This window comes from Schistocerca serialis, chromosome 1, assembly GCF_023864345.2.
Source record: "Schistocerca serialis cubense isolate TAMUIC-IGC-003099 chromosome 1, iqSchSeri2.2, whole genome shotgun sequence".
Taxonomy (NCBI): Eukaryota; Metazoa; Arthropoda; class Insecta; order Orthoptera; family Acrididae; genus Schistocerca; species Schistocerca serialis.
The window spans coordinates 386,849,884-386,872,826 of record NC_064638.1 but is presented as its reverse complement, the minus strand read 5'-3'; the positions used below and the strand labels follow the sequence as shown (position 1 = coordinate 386,872,826).

At 39.5% G+C, this 22,943-nt stretch overlaps 1 protein-coding gene across 6 annotated transcripts in view; it reads right to left on the bottom strand.

The window, feature by feature from the left end:
• LOC126471019 (dipeptidyl peptidase 3) overlaps positions 1 to 22,943 on the bottom strand; it is a 175,497-nt gene that overhangs the window by 115,573 nt on the left and 36,981 nt on the right. For all 6 annotated transcript variants that reach the window (XM_050099120.1, XM_050099112.1, XM_050099083.1 and 3 more), the window contains exons 5-6: positions 18,369 to 18,506; positions 8,330 to 8,473 (exon numbers count right to left, since the gene is read on the bottom strand). In XM_050099120.1, coding sequence (XP_049955077.1) covers positions 8,330 to 8,473; positions 18,369 to 18,506 — 282 coding nt within the window. The remainder of the gene's footprint in view (positions 1 to 8,329; positions 8,474 to 18,368; positions 18,507 to 22,943) is intronic.

Here is a 22,943-nt window from a genome sequence, read left to right as displayed (position 1 = left end):
GTACTGATCACAGGAAAATTGACTGCTTAAATGCCTCTGTGTCAAACTTAAGCTTTATCTCTTCTACAGCCTGTACGGAAGTGATACATAGTTGAGCTGCAGCAAATTTGTAGCTTTCTCAAAGGGAAACACTCTATCTCACCCAAAGGGAAACACTCTATCTCACCCTCCTCAGATTTAGTGAATATGGCCCAGTGGATAGCCTGTCAAAAACTGAACACAGATCAAGCATGAAAACAGGAAGAAGGTGTACTGAACTGTGAAAAATGAGCTAAACTGAGACAGTGAACAGCCAAAAAATAATGAGTGCAACACTGAGTGAAGTGGAAGACCAACGGTGTCGTGGTTGAAGCCTTGGCCTGCAAAGCAAACAAACCATGTTCATGTGATAAGAGTAAGTGATGATTAATGAGAGCAGGCGAGATACCACATAGATGTCTCACAGAAATGAAAACAACAAATAAACAGCTGTGAACTATGTTACAACAAAGAAATTCAAGAGTCAAAACTTCCAAAACTGAATGCAACTTTAAAAACATTAAAACAGATGTTAAAACAGAGTACAAAGAAACTGTGTGTTTGTGAAACTGTTCCATTCATTTGTTGCAGCTTATGTGACAAACTATTATGTTCTTATCATTTCCTTCGTAGTGATCACATTCACATTCATATTCATACGAACACCTAAATCGGACAAGGAGGCAGATGTGATGTGGAGTTCCCTTGTCAGTTAAAACTGGTTCTCAAAACTCTGCAAATGGGCTTTTGTAAGACAACTGACGTCTGCTTTCATTTTTCTGCCAGTACAAGTGTTTCACCATTTCTGTGACCCTACATTCGCCATTAGTTGTATACATTCAACATTCCTTGTTAGTCGTGTTTGATATGTGCTCTACTCGCCTGAGCAATATTCTAAGACGGAACTTACAAGTATTTTGTAATCAATCTCATTTGTGGACTGACTCCGTTTTCCCAATATGCTACCAATAACCTGACATTTGTCATCTGCTCATAATTTTATGATTCCATTTCATATCCCCAGTAATTTTTACACCCACGTATTTGTATGAGTTGACTGGTTCCAAATGTGACTCATTGATATTGCGGTCATGGGTTAATACATTTTTGTGTTCGTGAACGCAAAAATTTGCATTTCCGAAAAGTTAAAACAAGTTGCCAAGTTTTGCACCACTCTGAAACCTTATCAAGCTCTGACCAGGTATTTGCGCAGCTTTTTTCAGATAGTACTTCATTGGAGATAACAGTATCATCTGCACAGTCTGAGGTTACACTACAGTTCACCAGATCATTGACATGAATAGAAAGCATCCCCACACATTTCACTGGAGCATGCCTTAGCTACTTCTACTTGTGTCAAAGACTCTTAATCTAAAATAATATTCTTCAATCTCCATATCAAAAATCCTCAAGCCAGTCACAAAATTTTATTTCATACTCCATTTAAATATATTTTTGTTAAGAAACTTTGTTGTGGTAGTGACTCAAATGCTATCAGAAAGTAAAACAATACTGCTTCTATCCTGTGTGCATTGATCCATGGTTTTCAGAAAGTCATGAGAGAAAATCATGATTTGGGGTTAGCACCACCAACGTTTTTGGAATCCATGCAAGTTGGCATGAAGAAAGTCATTTCCTTCAAGGTACCTCTGTTGGAGTGCCTAAGTTTTAAGCATACAAACCAATTCGGTTTTCATGTTCCAAAAGAAATTCTGTAAGAACTTCAGACTAGTTTTCAGCTTTAGATTAGAGTTAGCTGAAATCAGTCTCGATTTACAAGGAAATTCTCACACACTGTCACTTTTATGGCATATCATTAAGGAACACTGAAGAACAAATCAACTGCCAATGCTGAGCAGCACTGCATTTGGCAACTGGAAGGTAAACTCTCCGACGGCTGTGACGAAAACAGTGGTCGACGATTTTGACTGCTACATCAGCCCCCTCAGTGAAAGCAGAAGGGTGTTCAAAAATATAGCAGGAAAGTGCACTCTATGTCCAGAGTGTTGTTCATTCGGGTAGTGGGTCTGCTTCAGATGGCTGCACTCGTGCATGAGGCGGAGGCTTGTTTTGCGGCACGTGTCAGCACTTCTGGGAACACATAAGCAGCTTTCACCCTTTCAATTAAGACTGTACTAGTCTTACCATTGAATAGTATATCCAGAGTTCGTGCTCCTGTTTTGATAACTTGATATGGGCCATTGGGGGACGGGGAGGGGGGGGGGACAGGGGGGGGGGAGTTGAGGGGGGGGGGGGCGCATTTGTACCAATGGTTTGACTCTGTCGCCGTTTGTAACGTGACACACGTGCGAATTTGCAAGTCACAGGGCATGTAAGTAGGTGTCATTCCAATGCTTGATGATGCTGAATGCATGCAATATTTTCCCCTCAGGTGACAAATGGAATCTGATTATTCATGGTCAGACGGTTGTATGGAATTTGAGTCTACGAACTCGCCAGGAAGTTAAAGTGCTTCTCCGTACACAAGCTCCACTGAAGTTAATCCAAGTCCAGTTTTTATGTGGTGTAAGGACCAAGCAAGACCATGGATAAAGCAGCTATCCACAAAGAGTCACGACATCAGTGCAACCTTTAAAGAACAGTGTCAACATTCGATCGCGCCACTGCTCACTGGGTAATAGCTGATTGTCCTATGACAGAGTGTGTCACAAAATTTACTAAGGTGAGTAAGTAACTCAGACTTGAATTGCCAGTCATGGTCTGTGGTGATGCGCAGCTGACAACTTCAGCACAAAACTTAATTTGACAAAAAGGCAAAGGCTGCTGATATCTTCTCAACTGGCTTAGTTTCTGGCCAACAAGTGAAACAGTCATTTGCAGTAATAAATACACTGATCATTTCACAGAGGAAGTGGATCTACTACATTATGGTGCACATGCACGTAATGTGTCATTGTAAGTACTTGATTGATTCGTAGACAACAAGAACTCACAACTAAGCATTCCGTTTTTGTTGTGTAGAGGACAGCTTTTGTGAGAAGAAGGCGCATGCACATTGCATGACATCTTACTGTTCTGACACTGAAGGCATACACAAGCTCTTTCATATAATCCTCCTGCATACCAGGCAAGATAAAACGTTTAGAAACCAGGCGAGTCAATGATTTGACATCAGGGTGGCATAGGCTGTGTATGCTGCCAAAAGCACATCTATGGAATGCAGGTGGCAGGAAAGGATGAGACCTTCCACTAGGATGAGACCTTCCACTAGAAATGTCAGAAGATAACTTCACATCTTAACCAGGAATGTCTACCAGCTGTAATAAGGATGGACAATAGATGTTTCAACAGTTTGTGGAGTTTCTCATCAGACACTTGTGTGCAAGTTTGGCAAAATTAGGAACATTTCTTACACTACTAACTCGAGATAGTCAATGACCACATTGTCAATACCTGAAATATGATGGATATTGGTGAACTCCAGACAGTTATACTGTCATAATCAACAGTTGGTTAATCTGTCTGAAGGTGTAGACAAGCAGCTTGTGATCTGTAAATATCGTAAACACTATAGCGTCCAACAGAGGGCAAAAGTACTTGATTGATTCATAGACAACAAGAACTCACAACTAAGCATTCCATTTTTGTTGTGTAGAGGACAGCTTTTGTCAGAAGAAGGCGAGAGGTTTTCAAGTACTATCAACTTGCTGTTGCAATGCTGCACCAATAGCAGTCTGGCTAGCATCAACCACATGTAGTGTGCCAGGTGTGTAGCATTAGATTTGCTGCCTCAAAAGCAGAGCTCATTGCATCTGTCCATTGGATCAGTGAATTTCCCTCAGTCTTAGGTCCAAAAAGTGTTGCAGTCAGTGGTTCTTGCCACTCAGCTGAGTGGGACAGATGATGTCACAAACACACATTTGGCAGTATTTATAGTCTGGGAGACGAGTCTTTGGTATTGACAGCTCGGTAGAGTCTTTCCGTTGCCTAGCGACCGCAGGCAGGCAGCCAATGACGGCCTGACTTTGAGCGGGTAGCAAGGGCCACGTTCCCGCTCTGAAACCCGGTCGCGCGCGCTTAAAACTTACCAGTGTCTCGCGTGCAGGCGGTGCGGTCGTTCGTCATTTGTCTGAAGTTGAATTCGCAGTTTATCTCGTTTTTGTTATTTTTAGTGTTTCTTTGTTTATGTTTCGTTGTAAACAATGTCTAGTGTGGTGGGTAGTGCCAGCCCAACACAAGAAGTGAAACGGAGGAAGAAAAGTGTGCTACACACCCAGGTCCGTGAATTCGTGTGCTCTGTGAGCGATTACTTTGAGAAAGAAAAGGACAAAGGTGGGCCCTTAATTCCTGTTGTTCAGGTTGTGAAGAGAACTGCAGCAGCATTGAAAATAAGTAAGAACACTGTTGTAAAGATAGGGAAAGAACAGTATAATGTAGATTGTGACGAGAGTGGCACAACAAAGCTGCACACACCAGGAAACAAGCGACCGAGAAATAAGCAGGCGACAGCTTTGGACGATTTTCAGAAAGACTCTATTCGTCGTCATATATACAGCTATTATAAGAGAAGGGAACATCCCACTATCTAAATTACAGGTGTCGCTTCAGAAAGACGATCTTTTTAAAGGGAGCAAATTTTCATTGCGTACAGTGTTGAAAGACACAGGCTTCAGCTATTCACTGTTTAACGGACACAAAATATTAATGGAAAGGACACATGTAGTTGCATGGTGGTGCAGATTTCTGCGTAGGATCATGGGTGTGGAATTCGAAAGTATAGTGTGGTTGGATGAAACTTGGGGCAATGCCAGCCATTCTTTACGTAGAGGCTGGAATGATGGAACGTCCGAGGGGACAATGGCAGTGCCTGTTGGCAAAGGAGGGCGTATTATTGTCTTACATGCAGGAACATCGAAAGGTTTTGTGCCAAACTGCTTGAAAATGTTTCGGTCAAAAAAGACGGGAGATTACCATGAAGAAATGAACAGTGTAGTATTTCAAGAATGGTTCGAGACATCGCTTATGACGAATCTGACAAGTCCATCAGTGATTGTTATGGACAATGCGCCTTATCATTCCGTTGTTCACGATAAGGCACCAACCTTGGCAACAAAAAAAGACGATATCATTCAGTGGTTGAAACGGCGAAAAGTAGATTTCAGAGAAGATTTAAGGAAGGCGGAACTGCTCGAAATTGTGGCACAAAAGAAACCCCAATTTCCAACATATGTAATTGATGAGATTGCTAAAAGGCACGGGCATGAAATCGTTCGGCTTCCTCCATACCACTGTCACTTCAATGCAATTGAAGGAGTGTGGGCGCAGATAAAAAATTACATTGCTGCAAACAATAAAAAATTCACGATCTCTGAAGTGGAAACTCTCCTTCCAGCAGCTATCAATAAAGTGACAAGCGAGACGTGGGCTAAAATTGTAAACAGCACTGCAAGTGCCATCAGAGAGGCGGCCAAAACCGAAGGGGTTGTGGAAGAATGCATCGAAAATTTAATTATACATCTGGGAGAGAGCAGTGATAGTTCGAGTAGTGCTGAGAAAGACAATGTCAAATCAGATTCTGACAGTGATGTGAGTGGTGTTTTTCCATTACAGTAACTACAACGTATTCAGGAATGTAAGGAGGGAGTTTGCTATCGATCTACAACCAGATCATCATATTGTGAGTACTTTCTTCAGATTATAACTCTTAATACACTGACCAATTATTCTGTAGCTTGTAGTAAAACAAATTAATAATGCTGATACTTAACGATGGAAACCAAAACTGCTAATGTTCAACAACTTGCGAAAACAGTTTTCATTTCAGTTGTGAAGTTTAACAAATAACTATTATGTTTCAGCATCTTAGATACTTGTACTAAATAGCTCTTATCAGTTTTCGAGTTAATATATTTCAAGCATCAACTTTAAATGAATTCACGCGTACCAATACGACTTGTATTTTGTCTCACTTTTATTTCTGCTGCTAGAGAATGCGTGTAGCAGACAGGGCGCCGCGTGCTGTGAGCCACGTTCGGCAACAGCGCCGTCTGCCCGCCGGAACTGTCAGTACCAATCACTCGTCTCACGGACTATAACAACACACCATGCTGTTCTAAGCACTTGAAAACCTCCGCCAAGTTTTGATCGTATAGGTAAGCAAAAAAGAATGACAACCCTTGCAACACAGAATCAATAAATCTATGCCAAGACTAAGCAGTGCTGCATAAACCAAATGACATCAAGAGACACTTAAACTAGCCAAATGGTATGATTATGGCCGTTTTTGGAATACATTCGCCTGTCACAGGAATTAGTGTAAAGGATTTTGCACACTCCGGTGTACTTAACACAGTGATCCCATGTAGAGCATAGTTGTAATCTCTTAATAGGGGTACTGGATATCTGTCCAGAACTGTCCTTGCTTTAAGTGCACGATTATCACAAAACAGACACCACACACACCACTTCTTGGGTACTAGATTGAGAGGTTATGACCATGGACTGCTAAAAGGGCAAATAATACCTTCCCTAAGCATTAAGTCAAATTCTACTTTTGCAATAGCAAGAAGATCACCATGCCTTGGATAACTGCCGGACCATTGGTCTTTTGGTATAATGCATGGTACTGCGAAATACCTCTGTCGGAGCACCTGTTTGTCAGGTTATAGTTGGAAACTTCAGTCAACTCGGCATACTTTATTTCTGCTGTTGAAAATCCAGTGATGTTATCGACTAGTCTAACACTCGCTACATCTGGTAGTAGATGGTTATGTATTAGGAAGTTGGTTACAATTATGGGCTCTGTGACATCAGCAATGATGAAATTCCAGGTGAACGCATACCACAGCTCCATGTCCAGAACCATACGTTGTGTACTGTTTGTTTGCAATAGAAACACAAAATGAAATTGGTGGCTGACAATTGTAGAATAAAGTCCATGAATAAATGCAAAAGTCTGAGCCAGTCTCCTCCAGAAATTTTTGTTCAGTCTTCCGATCAGTAATTAAGAGAAACAAACTTTGGCAATCAGACATGCCTACATCCAAATGCTGCTGCCATTTGCGTTGGTTTGTTGGTTGCTTGCTTGCTTCAGGGGAGGGGACCAAACAGCGAGGTCATCAGTCCCATCGGGTTAGGGAAGGATGGGGAAGGAAATTGGCTGTGCCCTTTCACAGGAACCATCCTGTCATTTACCTGAAGTGATTTAGGGAAATTCCTGAAAACCTAAATCAAGATGGCCAGACCCGGGTTTGAACCGTTGTCCTCCTGCATGCGAGTCCAGTGTGCTAACCATTGCACCACCTCGCTTCGTTGCCATTTGGGTAAATGCAAGGTGAAGTGCATTTGTGCGCCTGATCTCCATGTTTCTGGTGATATAAGCATACACCATGTGGCTGCTCTGCACCACTTAGAACCGACGAGTCGTGGAATAACTAGACAACCACCTGCACTAGCGTTCTCTGTCACTGATGGAATTACAATGAGACAGCAGTTTACTTACCTGTTCAGCTAAAGCATCAATATCATCTGAGAGGCCATCACAATCTGTGCATGTCACTGCCAATTACTAACCACTTCTGTATGGTGCCACTACTACATTCATGGAGAGCGGCATTATTGCATCCTGAATTCTGTCATCCAGATCTCTGATTGTCTCTGATGCTATTAGAGTCTGAACCTGGGACAGAAGACAGCTACTCCAACTTTAACATGGCAAGATGTTTGGTACTGTTCCCATGTCGGGCCAACAAGCGAGCTATTTGACAGCTGTGTGGAACATAATAGTCTAAGACTGATCTTAGTCACTACACCTCCTTACATTTGAGCTCCAATTGTGTTGTCAGATTCTACAACAGATGGATATCAATTATATTTGATAATAGTTTAGTGGGCCACTTCTGTTACATTTCTTGTAGCTGGATGTGGTCTGTGCTTGCTTCCAACCACCAGGTGCAGTTTTTTGTTTTGTTTTGTTTTGTTTTGTTTAAGGGCTCTTCAGTATAGTTCAATCAAGAGGGCTGCTAACTTAGGTGTAAATTCTATACAAAATCTGAAAGTTGTATCGGGCCTTGAAGAAGGTGAGCGAATGATTTGACATTGCCGGTGTGCGCTCTATCACTAGTCCACGTCACATGTATGATCCCATGTTTATCCCGGGCATTGGCAATGGTGACATAAGTGACACACTGGGCCACTGCTTTCACTTTGGACACCACAAAGAATGATTTATATGTTTCCCAAACGATCAGTTTACTCTTAATGTCTACTCAAGCTTTCCAAGTGTAAAACACTACTACTACTACTACTACTACTACTACTACTACTACTACTATTATTACAGTAAACTTACTTTTGCATGATTCAAATTGTCAATAACAAGGTCCATCAGCTTTGAGTAATCACCTCGGGTAACTCTAAACTTACATCCTTCATACTCTTGATCATTTAATGTGATACCAGGGCAATCACCTGTATCCGCTGAAGCCAAACGAATCTGCAAAAGAATAAGAAATCAATAATCAGTATTATCAACTTAACTGAAAGATGAAACTTTCATTTCACCACTTGAGTTACAGATCTCTTTACATAAACTCAGAAATATACACGATACACTTACAAAGACTGAGTTTTCTTCGAGTGCATGTACAGTACTGTAAACTTTGCACTTATCTCTTCTGTGTGTTTTCAGTAAGAAGGTGTGAGCATAAACAAGTCAATACGTGTATCATACGTGTCACAAAATCTTAGAACTTGTTTCACAGTTCTGATTATGTCACCATTTTTACAATATTAGCTTTTCAGAACATTTTTACTCTTCCATACTCATTTAACTTCCAGCAATTAGTGTTTACTTGCAATAACGCATTTTACTATTATTCTACACGACTTCATTCTTGCGCCATTTCCACATTCACTACCACTAAACGGTGATCTAGCTTTCTTCATTGCCAAACATTGTTCCTACCAATTATCTTCTTAGGATAACTTATTTTACTTCAATAGACTTTTGTCTCACCTATACTGAACACAGCCAGATTCCCTATTTTAGTTACCATTTTCCTATCTATATTATTTCCTCATCCTTTAAGATAGATGTTGAACAAAATGAAAACATTATCAGCCATAATGAGAGCGAATATTTTGTGAACAGTCATATCAAAAGCAATAGCAACAGCAGATTTTAAAAACTTGCCTATTCTGAGATCAGGTGAACAGCAAAATTGTTAAACAGCTTATACAAATTAAAAAGCTTGTTAAAGGAAAGAAAATTATTGTGGTTTGGGTTACATAGAAATAGTTTCAGTGATTCTACATTGAAGGCAAAAAATAATGACATATTACAAACTGCAGCAGACCTTGTAAACATAGAAATGTACAATGTGCAGAGAGATTGGCAAAAAATTTACTACTATGTAAACAGGTCAGTTAAGTCGAATGTGCTGCATTAAAATGGACACTACATAGTGACACACAAGAACTGAATGTACACTTTTGTGGTCCTTTTAACTTAACCCTCAAGTGGGTGCACCTACACTATGTGATCAAAAGTATCTGGATACCTGCCCGCCCCCCCCCCCCCCCCCCAAAAAAAAAAAAAAAAACCACACGTTTTTCATATTAGGTGCATTGTGTTGCCACCTACTGCCAGGTACTCCATATCAGTGACCTCAGTAGTCATTAGACATCGTTAGAGAGCAGAATGGGGAGCTCCGCAGAACACACGGACTTCGAACATTGTCAGGTGATTGGGTGTCACTTGTGTCGTATGTTTGCACGCGAGATTTCCACACACCTAAACATCCCTAGGTCCACTGTTTCTCATGTGATAGTGAAGTGGAAATGTGAAGGGACTTGCACTGCATAAAAGCGTACACACTGACCTCGTCTGTTGACTGACAGAGACCGCCGACAGTTGAACAGGGTCGAAATGTGTAATAGGCATATATCTAACCAGACCATCACACAGGAATTTCAAAATGCATCAGGATCCACTGCAAGTACTACGACAGTTAGGCGAGAGGTCAGAAAACTTGGATTTCACAGTCAAGCAGCTGCTCATAAGACACACATCAAGCCGGTAAATGCCAAACGACACCTCACTTGATGTAAGGAGCATAAACATTGGACAACTGAACAGTAGAAAAACGTTGTGTGGAGTGACAAATCACGGTACACAATGTGGTGATCCGGTGGCAGGGTGTGGGTATGGCAAATGCCTGGTGAACATCATCTTCTAGAGTGTGTAGTGCCAACAGTAAAATTTAGAGGCGGTGGTGTTGTGTTTTTCATGGAAGAGGTTTGTACCTCTTGTTGTTTAGAATGGCAGTATCACAGCACACGCCTACACTGATGTTTTAAGCACCTTCTTGCTTCCCATTGTTGAAGAGCAATTCGGCAATGGCAATTGCATCTTTCAACATGATCGAGCACCTGTTCATAATGCAAAGCCTGTGGCCGAGTGTTTACACGACAATAACATCCCTGTAATAGACTGGCCTGCACAGAGTCCTGACCTGAATCCTATAGAACACCTTTGGGATGTTTTGGAAAGCTGACTTCATTCCAGGCCTCACCGACCGACATCGATACCTCTCCTCAGTGCAGCACACTGTGAAGAATGGGCTGCCATTCCCCAATAAACATTCCAGCACGTGATTGAACATATGCCTGTGAGAGTGGGAGCTGTCATCAAGGCTAAGGGTGGGCCAACACCATACTGAATTCCAGCATTACCTACAGAGGGTGCCACAAACTTTTAAATCATTTTCAGCCAGGTCTCCAGATACTTTTGATTACACAGTGTATGTATAAACTGCACCAACCACAAACAACATTTTCTTGTACCATTCCATTGTTGTTTTACAATTGCGAGCCCATGTCTATTTCCCCATTATTGCTTCAGCTAATACTGTGGTAAGTTGCGCCGCCATTCGTACAAGTGAGCAGCAGTACTGTATGTAAAATAAACAGCAAGCTAGGTGATAAAAAATTTATGATCTATACAAAAAAAGAACTCACGATTCCAAGCTAGCAGTGCAATCCCTCAATGAGGCACTTGTCTGCAAGATAATTAGCAACTGAGTAAGTTAGTGGTTGGGATCTGATACAAGTATACTGTTTAGTGCTTCTAGTGGGTCATTACTGTGGGGTAACACTTACACGCGGCATCAGAGTAATGTCATGAATGTTTATTTTATTATTGTTTAATGAAACACTGATTTAGCTCATATAATTAAGTTTATTTTAATGTTTCTCGTACATCTTTAACTTGGTAATATTTATAAAGAATGGCAAGTCCGCTCGAGCATTAATATAACAATAAGCTAAGAGCCATGTCAATACTAACAATGTATTTCTCATAATCTAAATTGAAATACAGAAACAAACAACAAAAAATTATTGCAATGTTGGGATTCATGTACCCAGCAAAACTGCTGTAATTGCTGAAGGAAGCACATGGTTCATATACATATGTAGAAGCACAGTGTCATTCAAATAATCGTCACCATGGCTTCCACATTCCTTGAAAGCTAAAACTAATACCTTGCCAGGAAACTTCTTGTGATACTTCAATATCTACATCTCTCGGGGTGTACATGCGGACAAGGAAAAAAAATTGCTGGATTTTCCCCAGAAATCTCAGTTAAAAATACACTTCCTCCCATGTGAAAATACATTTTTTCCGTGTTAAGTGACAGGATACTTTTCCTTGCAACTGTAAAACTTATCAATCCTTTGAATGGTTATGGTTTTATACACAGGCGTAGAATTTCCTGGCACTATAAAAAAACTAAACTCGGGTGGGGGGACATGTTTCGGAAAGATCTTCGAGTTGTAGCAACACGTGTACTGCATATTCTCATATTACAAAAGTACAAATTCAAATTCCACGCAACTCCGCATGTTACTTTCCACAGCATTGAAACCGAGATTGCGATGCACTTTTGTAAGCCAGTCATAGCTCATGTCCCGTGATCTCGCCAGCCGATGAAAGCAGATAGAGTGTAGGACCTGTGATGCAGTCAGCCAATAGCAACAACACTGAAGTAGAAAACACACACACACACACACACACACACACACACACACACACACAAAAGTTAATGGTTTAAATTAATATACATAATACTGTTACAAGAAAAGAAAAGCTTTTACATATGATATTGGTCTCAAAGATTAATAAGCTGCAAGACAAGCTAAGCTTTTATATAATGTTGATCTTGTTTTGCACATAAGATACACAAGTGTGCCGGCAAGATTTTTAATAACGACATAAATATCAGCTTCTGGGCTCGAAATTCTTCTGAACAGTCATCCTCAAAGAGCTGATTTTTAAAATAAGAGTAAAACGCTCTGTGATTTGAGAAATTCATCATACATTCTCACACATAGTTCGTCTTGCATAAAAGAAAATTTACTTAGAACATAATGTTGTTCACACCACCATTCACAATATTTTCCCACGACCTGTTAGAAACAGGTTCATTTCAGCAGCTGCCAGATTAACAGGTGTCACAGTGCTTGCGCCGCTACGATGACGCAGTAAGCCCTTATTGTTTGTACATGTAAAACATTAAAAGATCTTACATTATGTCATAAAAGAAACAAGACATCAGAGGATACTCCAAGAGCACCGGAATGTCATGACCCACGCTAAAATGCATAATTCAGGTAAAAGTGCACATTCGTACGTCCACATTCCCAATGAAGTAGGCCAAGGCCTTATGTTAAGCTTTTCAATGTGGTTTTTGGGATGTGAATATTCTTGGAGGGCCAGTACTGTATTATCTCATGTTTGATTCTTTATTATGGCTAGAAAATGAAAACTTGCCCTTGAAATTCAGTGAACAGTTGAAACTACCAAATAGTGAAGAATTAAACATTTTGTTTCAAATAAATTGACTGCCTCCACAGAAAAGATTAACAAAAGCCAAATTTATTTAGCAAACCGACAAAAATATTTTCATTGTTCTGAGAGGTGATTAATGCTTGACTGTCAGAAAAGTGGAAATAAAATAAAATCTGAAACTAATAACATATTTTAGCCTTCTGTAGTTATGTGAATGTATTTTAATAAAGTTGATAGCTCCTGGTCACAAAAATCTGTTTTGTTTTCATTTGATGTGAGAGCAGTAAACAACGAGGAAACAGCAAAATCACTAAATGTAAACACGGGTGACATGGAGACTACCCACTTCCTCACTATAACTCAGACCGCTCTGTGCATCAGCCCGGGGTCTATGAATTTCCGAACCGGTGCAATACTACATAGTTCAAAAACTGACAGGGATGTGTTTCAAAATCATATGAATAATCGATAGACCAACGTGCACTGGATGCCAGACGCCTTGTGAAATGAGGTTTTTTCCTCAAGAATATGAGTTTGGTGGCCTATCCCCCCCCCCCCCCCCCCCCAAATAGCCGCCCAGGGCAGATACTCCAGTTTGCCCCCCCCCCCCCCCTTCTGCCCTCTAGATATGGGCCTGTTGTGCGTGCGTGAATCTGGTCGACTCAACTGCGCACGCGCATGAGCCAGATCACAACTGCTCAAATGAATGTAATGTGATCAGTTGTGACGTCACACTCTTCTGAAGCAATTTATTGTTATAAAGCATTACATAGTCTTCCTAAAGCCATTGACACATTTTGCTGCTGGCAGACGCTTGTATGAGCACTGGGTTTTGTTGTTGTATATGGTGCATTTCCTTTGCAATTTAAGTTTTATTTTCATTTTTTTTTTTTCATTCTCTTGTTGATGTTTTATTGCTGCAGTATTATATAAAATACATGTTATTACTAACTGCAAAATTACTAAATAGTTAATCCAATGGCACCATTATCAATTATAGCTTGGCACCTTACTGGCATGCTTTTCACGAGATTTTCTGCATATTCTCTCAATATCATCCTGATTTTATATGAAAGCTGCTTCAAAGTATATATTGGGCTACCTTTCAGCTTATCTTATTATACGAACATACATTTTCAACTGGATTCGTATTCGGAGACATTGGAGGCCAATCTATCGTGAACAGCCCACTGTCTTGACCCACTTCACAACTTATGTCTTTGACTTTCTAAGAATTTTAGCAGCAGCTTCTTACAAAAGTTTTGGTCCCTTTAGATAATTTATAAGGAACACCAACTCATGACACTTCAGATATTTTGCACTCATTTTAAACCGCAACTGACAAAACAAAACATTAAACTTACACTGATACTGTCACACTGTTTATCAACACACTGTGCAAAAGCGCGCTGAGCACAGATTTGAGACCACTACCAGAAATGTTGCTGCAGATATTACGCTCAAAAAAAATGGTGTACACTTTCTTGAGAAATGACTGTATATTCCTAGAGTCATCATTTAAGGCCAGTTCTTGATACTTTGTTAATAGACTATATCAGGATAATGTACGTCTATTTTCAAGAGCCTGTCAGTTCATTTCCTTCAACATCTCAGTGACACACTCCTGTGTGTCAAACAAACTTGTGACTATTTGTGCTGCTCTTCTCTGTGTACATTCAATATCTCCAGCTGGTCCTTCGGTACAGGTCCCACACTACTTCTGCAAAATTCTAGGATCGGTTACATGACTGATTTGTAGGCAATCTCCTTTATACACTGTCTGCATTTCCCCAGAGTATTTGTATGAGTTCATAGATTCCAGTTGTGACTCACTAACATTACATTAATAGGATACTATCATTTTGTTTTGTGAAATGTACATGTTTTACATTTTTGAACATTTTAAAGCAAGTTGATAATCATTGCTCTACTTTGAAATATTGGCGCAGCTTTGTTCAGCCTGTATTTTGTAGTAGGAAACTGCATCATCTGTGATCACATTCGTTCTGCGTATGTGCAAGCTGCTTGGGAATCCTCAGCTGCCTGAGCTAAGCTACGGCCTGGCTCCAAGATTACGTGCGGACCAGTCATTTGCCCAACCTGCCTATCTGTTCCCATGCCTGCTCAGCTGCTCCCAGGTAGACATGCGAACTACAACGGCCTGACCTAGACTGCTTGAAAGCACTTCTCAACTATGGACATGCTTGACACTGATGAGGCTGACCAAGAAAAGAGAGCCTTCAAAACTCACGTGGGCTTCTTTGAGTTTAAAGTTATGCCATTTGTCAGTATGAGTAATAAAATTTTCTCATGTTTCCTGGCTGTCAAGTGGTTAAATTGCTTCATACTTTCAATCAAGTACTCCTCAGTGATTTTTAAGTGGTAACTGACTGTCATCTCATCGAAGGCCTCATTGTTATACGGCTGAGCTGCCAGATTAAACATAACCAATCCTCAATCCATAATACAAATTCAAGTGAACGAACACACACACACACACACACACACACACACACACGTGTGTACGTCTCTGGCTGCCAGGGCCAGCCCCGACCCTGGCAGCCAAAGACAGTGATCGTTTGTGTGATTTCTGTTCATGTGAATGAATGGATGTGTGTGTGTGTGTGTGTGTGTGTGTGTGTGTGTGTGTGTGTGTGTGTGTGTGTGTGTTTTTTGGAAGAAGGCCTTCAGGCTGAAAGCTTACGTGTTTAGTAGTCTTTTTGTTGCGCCTAATCGGCAAATGAACATTGCCACTGTAAGGTGAGTAGCAATCTATCCGTTTCTATAACAGCGAAATCTATCCTTTTCATAATATTGTTATTATACGATCCTGGATTTTCTGTATAACACAATGTTAACATCGCACTTCGATCTTGTAATGACTGGATTCCTGCTGTGCGGAGTCACCAGCCACCATTTTAATTGTGGGTGCTTTCTAAAATCTTACTACGCTATCCCACAATGCTAAATTTCAACATCACTGTAAAATACACATAAATGCTATTATCACAAATCCTCTAGATCCATAAATGACACATACTCTACTGTGGTTTAGAACTCCACGTAATTTCTTACGCTATTTTATGATGGAAGCATTGTTTACAATATAGTGAAATTGTACAGATCTCTGATGTCTTCATATCAGTGGCTTCTGGGCATGTGACAGCCTTGAAAATAGGGCCATGTCATCTTTTGTCAGTAAGTTCTGACACTGACCTCAGAACTCCTGACAGAAGTCCTATAACATATGACACGGATTTCTCTTGATTGGTTCATACAGTAAGATTTAGAGTCTGCTGGACCTTATCAGTGAATGCCTTAAGCCTACCTGAGCAATGATTATATTCAGTGCTTTCTTGACTCTGCACTTCACAAGAACATTGTTAAGAGTAAAGTTAATCACATGTGATGCCTGTGCAATTTCTCACTGCATGTCAACTGTTGTGTGCCTACAATCATGTGATGTTCAAACTCATTCATTTTCCATTGTTGGCTTATTCCAAGAGAAACCACATCTACGAGAATGGTGCTACTGCATTTATAATCTCCCATGCATGTAACTTGACATCACATTCAAGACGGTGTGTGAAGGCTTTGTCAAAGTGTACAATGATACCACTTTGAAGATGACTTATATGAATAATTTATTTAGTGGACATGCTGAGTCCTGCTTTTGTTTGGTAGGTTATCTGCTGTTTAACTGCATTTTTTTCACACACAATGTGCTGTGAGAAAGAGAAAAATCTTCACAGTGAATCTATCACTCTGTAGCAAAGTTTGTGTTTATTTGGAACTTTCTGGCAGATTGAAACTGTGTGTCTCGACCAAGACTCAAAGCTAAAACATTGCATTTTGCAGGCAATGCTCTTACTGAATGAGCTTTTGAGGGATGACTCTTGATTCATTTTCACAACTTCATTTCTACCTTTCCAACCTTCACAGAAGTTGTCCTCCTGCCTCCATAGCTGTGAAGTCAGCACATCTGTCTGCCATGCAAAGGACCCAGGTTTAATTCCTAGAACTGGTAGGGGTTTTTTGTTTAGTGGGAAGATTGGAACAGGGTACATGTAGCCTTGTGATATCACTTCAGTAAGAAGCAGCAGCTCCACTGTGTGGGAAGCTAAAACACCTGGAAGAGCAGTGTGCTGACCCAGCACTGCATCTGAATGACACTGCCGGCCGAGGGCAACAAGGTGGCTTGCAGGCACTGAGTATCAAGGCTGGCACACAGAGATAGAAAGCAAAGGTTTTCCTCAGAAAGGTATGCAGGAAGATTTCTGAGAAATTTGGAAGATAGGACAGAAATACTGGCAGAAGTGAAGCTGTGAGTGTATTTTATAAGTCATATATGAATAGCTCAGTCAGTAAGAGCATTACCCGCAAAAGGCAAGATTCTGAGTTCAAGACCCAGTACAGTAAACAGTTTCAATCTGCCAGAAAGTTTCAAGAGAAAAACTCTCTCATCATACTCTCAGTCTTGAGAGCAAATCCAAAGTCATGAAATTACATTTAGGAACATCACTCTGTTGGTGAGCAACTGCTACTCCACTAACGTGACAGATACAATGGTCAAACTTTTTTGGGGTCATTTGCTTGCATCCAAATTAGTGGAAAGGAATGAGATGAAGGAGGTTCTCTTCTCCCAGTACTATGATGAAAAACATTTGAACTTCGTGTCAAATAGCACACTTTGTACTAACATGTAGAGACAATGTTTAGGAATGAAAAAGCTTTTTGCAAGCAGCAAATACTGCTGAACACATTGTAGCCACTGGCCATCTGATCACATCTACATTGTGCCAATGTTGAATATTAAAATAAATCATACAACATATCATTTCCCATTTCTTTGAATCTCTGGACACACAGTAATTTAGAGGATAAAAAATTACTCCCCATAAAACAAAAAACTATTTTTACTTGAGCCAGTGAACATAGGATTTAAAAAAATCATAGTATTTTTCATAAGCTTCAAAACCGTTCTGCATTTATCTCTTTCTCCATCCCGATTTTTAGGTCATGAGGAATCAATGAAAAATTAGGAGAAATATGCACATGTCCACCAACATAGGCCCTACTTATTAACAGCACAGCCCCGTTGGCACTTGGCTGTACTACGCTGGCATGCCTTTCAATTACACCAATATTCACAGTGTGTGAGGAAATCAAATTTAAAATTCAATTACTTTATAAAAGTAGGAAATTATCATGAAATAAAATAGAATGTTGCTGAGTAAAACAATCTACATACAACTGTTGTTATGGCATTTACTGTTGACCAATATCTGGCAGTGTTTTCATACTTCTCCATGAATGTGAAAATTTTAAATATATTAACAACAAATTAATGTTCGAGCTATACTGACATTAACAGACACTGATGTGATCCATTATGCTGAAGAAGTATGAAGACAAGTAGAATCAAGTTCTACCTTTCATACTGCACAACTTCTTCTACTTATGATTTTTGAGCCCAAACTTGTAAATAAATCTGTGTTTCTACATACATGTCAATAGCCATGAATTTCTGTTACATTACCTCAAAAACTGTTACCCCATCTTCTGAATACTTGAAAGTCCTGGTATTATAGGCATCCATTTCATTCTTTTTAAGAAAACCATTCACCATTTCAGCATCTTTTAATGTACAATTTGAAGAAAAATACGTTGTGATTCCCTGAAAATCATAAGGTAAAAGAATTAATTCTCTTTCAGAAAACTTCACATATGAAAAAATGAAACAGTGTTAAAATGTAACAGATGATAAAATATATCACTGTCAAAAACGAGAGGCAAATGTTGATCCCTACATCAGTATTGGCAGATATTCATAACACATAATTTCTTTCAAATGAAAAATGAAGTTATACCTTCATATGACAGACTGACACTGTGTTATCTCCCGAATCTTCTAACGGGAAGTTCAGGTTTGGACAATTTGCAGTATGTACTTGTAAGGTGTGAAACATGCTTTTCCACTTAATACAAGTTAAACTTTGGAATCGCCACTGAATGAAATCTACATGAAGATTACAGTTCCAAGTAAGACCAAAAACAATTTTAATATAAATTAGCTGGGAACTCCTAGGGGGAGGGAGAGAGAGAGAGAGAGAGAGAGAGAGAGAGAGAGAGAGAGAGAATTTAATGCTGATCTATCACAATTAGTAAATATATCTCCTTTAGTAGGGGCATTAAGAGACAACAAGAAATCACGGAATATGGAAATTCACTAACTGTGACTTTAACTCAGGAAAAACAAAACACTAATGCAAACTTCAGCATTGAGGCAACAGCAAAAAAAAAACATTTCCAACAACTGAAAGTGAATATCAGATATGGACTACACATAAAAAAGTAGCACAAATGAGTTTTATAATTAATGACGCACCTGCAAGCTATGAAAAAATCTGTTGTTCCTAGCATTAGTCCTGTCAGCAATGAAAGGTAAATAGGAATGAATCAAGGTTAGGATTTAATATCTTGTCGACAGCACCATCATTACGGGTGGAAAAGTAGTGCAGATGGACAAGAGTGTGGGAACCAAATTTGCCAAGGCTTTTTTGAAGAAAACATCTGCTCTTTACCTGAAGCAATTTAGCGAAGACTCTTCTAGTTAAATCAGGATGGTCGGGTTGGAGTTTGAGCTCTGCTACTCCCAAATAAAAATTCAGTGTCTTTATCACTAAAAGTTTCAAGGAAATTACAGGATTATAAAGGGGTTGTGGCAGGCTCACATTATGTTTTTATACCACCACTGACAGGTCCCAAAAACTTCATTCAATAACTCTGCCACTCACTGCTTATTTCCCACACTTTCAGATTACTTACCCAAATAATCATCAAGCATTTGAAATAAAACTGCAGACACATCAGGCTGGTGGCAATTAGACACTCATTAAGCCAGGTTTCTTAAACACTTTTCACATACCACCCTTGGTTATAGCACAAGTAATTTAAACCATTCTTACAAACACAAATTCTTTGATGTCCTGCAGAGTGATTCCTTCCCCCACCTCCAACAAATATAAATAACTACTCTATCGTATAGAGTCTAAGCAAAAAAATTAGATATAAGCCTGCAATTTTTAATGTCTGTATTTCCTCTTACTAGCATAAAGGCATCACAATTGGATAATTCGTGTGGAAATTTTGTAGCAACCAATTTATTTTAGACATTGGCAAATTGTAAGTTTCATCATCTACCACGCTGTGATAAGACATTATTTTAGTCAATATGTCACACCAGTCAAGTTCCTTTTCTACAGCCAGGTTTCGAAAACTTTGCAACCTTTATTAAAAAAGAAAATTTAGATTCCATGCATAAATTGCAACCTTCACTGTTACACATGACATTAACACAAAATGTGACAAATACAAAATGGTGACAAATACAAGATCTACTGCTCTGACAGTAAAACTAGCTAACTTGGACAAATGGGAAATATGGTACAAGGAACTCACAGATTTAGAAAGAAGTAGCATAGGAAGTAAATTCACCGTCGTGGCTCACCCCATACAAGAGAGTCCCATTTATGTTATCTAAGCTCTAAATGAAAACGTGATTACAGTTTGAATAACGCACTTTATTTTTAAGCAGAACAAATGTAACACTATCAATGACAAATCTGAACCAAACAAAAGAACATACACAAAAAGCATGCATAGCAACAACATCAAAGCTGAACTTCCTAATGGAAGCAACGACTCTGAATGATAATTTCTAACACCCCCAATAGAAGTGATGACTCTCAGTACTTCACCCAACGAGCCCAAATTTTCTGGTTAGCTGATGTCTTGTTCTTGGCAGGGACTTCATCATCATGTCTGCGAGCATTCCATTTGTTGAAATTTGCCATGCTGTGATTTCTCCAGAATGTCCCCCCCCCCCCCCCCTGATGAAATGATGCCTGACACTGTGTGTTTAGTGCAATCTTTGTATCTGTTTGTCTTTTAACAGATCAAGTGCATCTTCGCTGTCACAAAACAATGTAGTGGGACCCTGTTTTGGGAATGGGGATATTTCTCTTTGCAGCCAAAATGCTTCCTGATCAGTGGTACTTAATGCCATGTACTCTGCTTCTGTCATCTAGAGATTGGTTGTTTACTGCTGTTCCATTAAATCCTGCACCTTGTGACAAACAAGAAAACAGTGGTCAATTTTCTGTCCCCACTGTCCTCTGCACAGTTAGCATCAATGTATCATGGTCCCCATCTTTAGAAAATTGTAATTTGAAATCTTTAGTTCCCTTCAGATTCTTTGTACAGCTTGCCAGTGGGGTACTCCTGTGTTATTAAACTGACTCACCATTCCAATTGCATGCACTAGATCTGGTCTAGTACAATGTTGTGCATATATTAGGCTACCTATGGCTTCTCTGTATGGGACAATCAACATGCAGCTCTTTCTCTGTGTCTTTGGGCTCATTTCATGAGTTAATACTTGGTTGTTATCTAATCTGCCAGATGACAATCTTCCATTTTACATTTTTGTAAAATCTGATGGTCTGGTCCATCCATAAAAATCCGTGCCTATGATCTCTTGTTGCTCGGATTCCTAGACAGTTGGATGTGTCTCCAATGTACTTTAGTTTACGCTGCTCCTCGAGTATCTTTAAATGCATTTCTTTTGTTGCACATTGTTACAAAAATTCAACATGTCATCTACATAAACTGCTACAATGAATATCATTTCCATAATTTTCATGGTAAATACGTGATCAGCTGTGGATTTGCTGAAATTTTAACTTAACACAGCTTTATCCAATTTGATGTTTCAATAGCCGTTTCCCTGTTTAGTAAGGAGAATCCACCATTCTTTCACAATGGACGTTGAATCTTTTTCTAATAATAAAAACTCCATTATAACAATTTTAAAAGTACAAGCAATATTGACAAAGATAGACTTCATAAAGTCTTTTAATGCCTTTGACTGCTTTTGTTATGTACTCAACCATGGGAATTTTAACATAAATTTCTTCTTCCAAGTTGCCTTGCAAAAAACCTAGCACTATATCACAATGTTCTATGTCCAAGTCATACTTAGCAGATAGACTAAATAAATATCTGAATAGATTGTATCGTATCGCTGGTGAATATGTTCTTCATACTCTACATTTCTGACTTCTGCACATATCTTAACTACCAGACAAGCTTTATGGTAATTTATTTGCTATTGTAAATCTCTCTTTATCTTCAAGACCCACTTGACATCAACAGCCTTTTTGCCTGGAGGCAGGATTCCTGACTCCAAAGTTTGATTTTCTGTGAGTGACCAGTTATTCTTGAATTGGTTGAAACTATTTCTGCAAGTCCTTAGAGCGCAATGATTCTTCCGAAGTAGATGGTTGTTTCTTGTCAATCTTTAGTATGATAGGACAAATAATCAGCGGGTCGGAAAGGTCGTCTGAACACTTGTTGAGATGATTCAAAATTTTCTTTTATTCTGATTGAGCCTGATTCTTTTGAAACACTGTCATCCCAGCTGATATCCCTTGAGTACTGTTGCGTCCCCATGATGTCCTAATCTGTGAATGGAATAAATATCTGGTTTGTTTCCAGCAAATGATCAGATGTTCCCGGCTTGTCATTACTTTTCTGAATGATTTCTTCTTTAAAGATTACATGTTTGGCTTTTATAGGTCTTTTTTGTATGGGATGGAACAGCCAGTATGCCTTGCTACATTTATAGTATCTGAGAAGTATGCACAGAGCACATTTCTTGTCCCATTTGGGCTTCTTGGCTTATGGTATGTGGGCATATGTCTTGCTGCTGAATAATTTCAGATGTCACGGGTCAGGTTTCTTCCCAGAGAATGCTTCCCCTGGCATCATGTTTTTGAAAGCTTTTGATGGTGATCTGTTAATAAGATAAACCAGGGTGGGAACTACTACTCCCCAAAATTGCATAGGTAATTTTGGATCAAACAACATACATCTTGCCTTTCCTGCGATTGCTCTATCGTATCTCTCCGCCACACCACTTTGTTCTGGAGTGTGGGGAACTGAGGTTTACATATTCAAGTCCCACATCAGTTTGTAAGATACAAAATCTGTCATCTGTGACACTCTACAATTTTTTTTAAAAAAGTGCAAGTAATCTCAGGTACTTGGTATT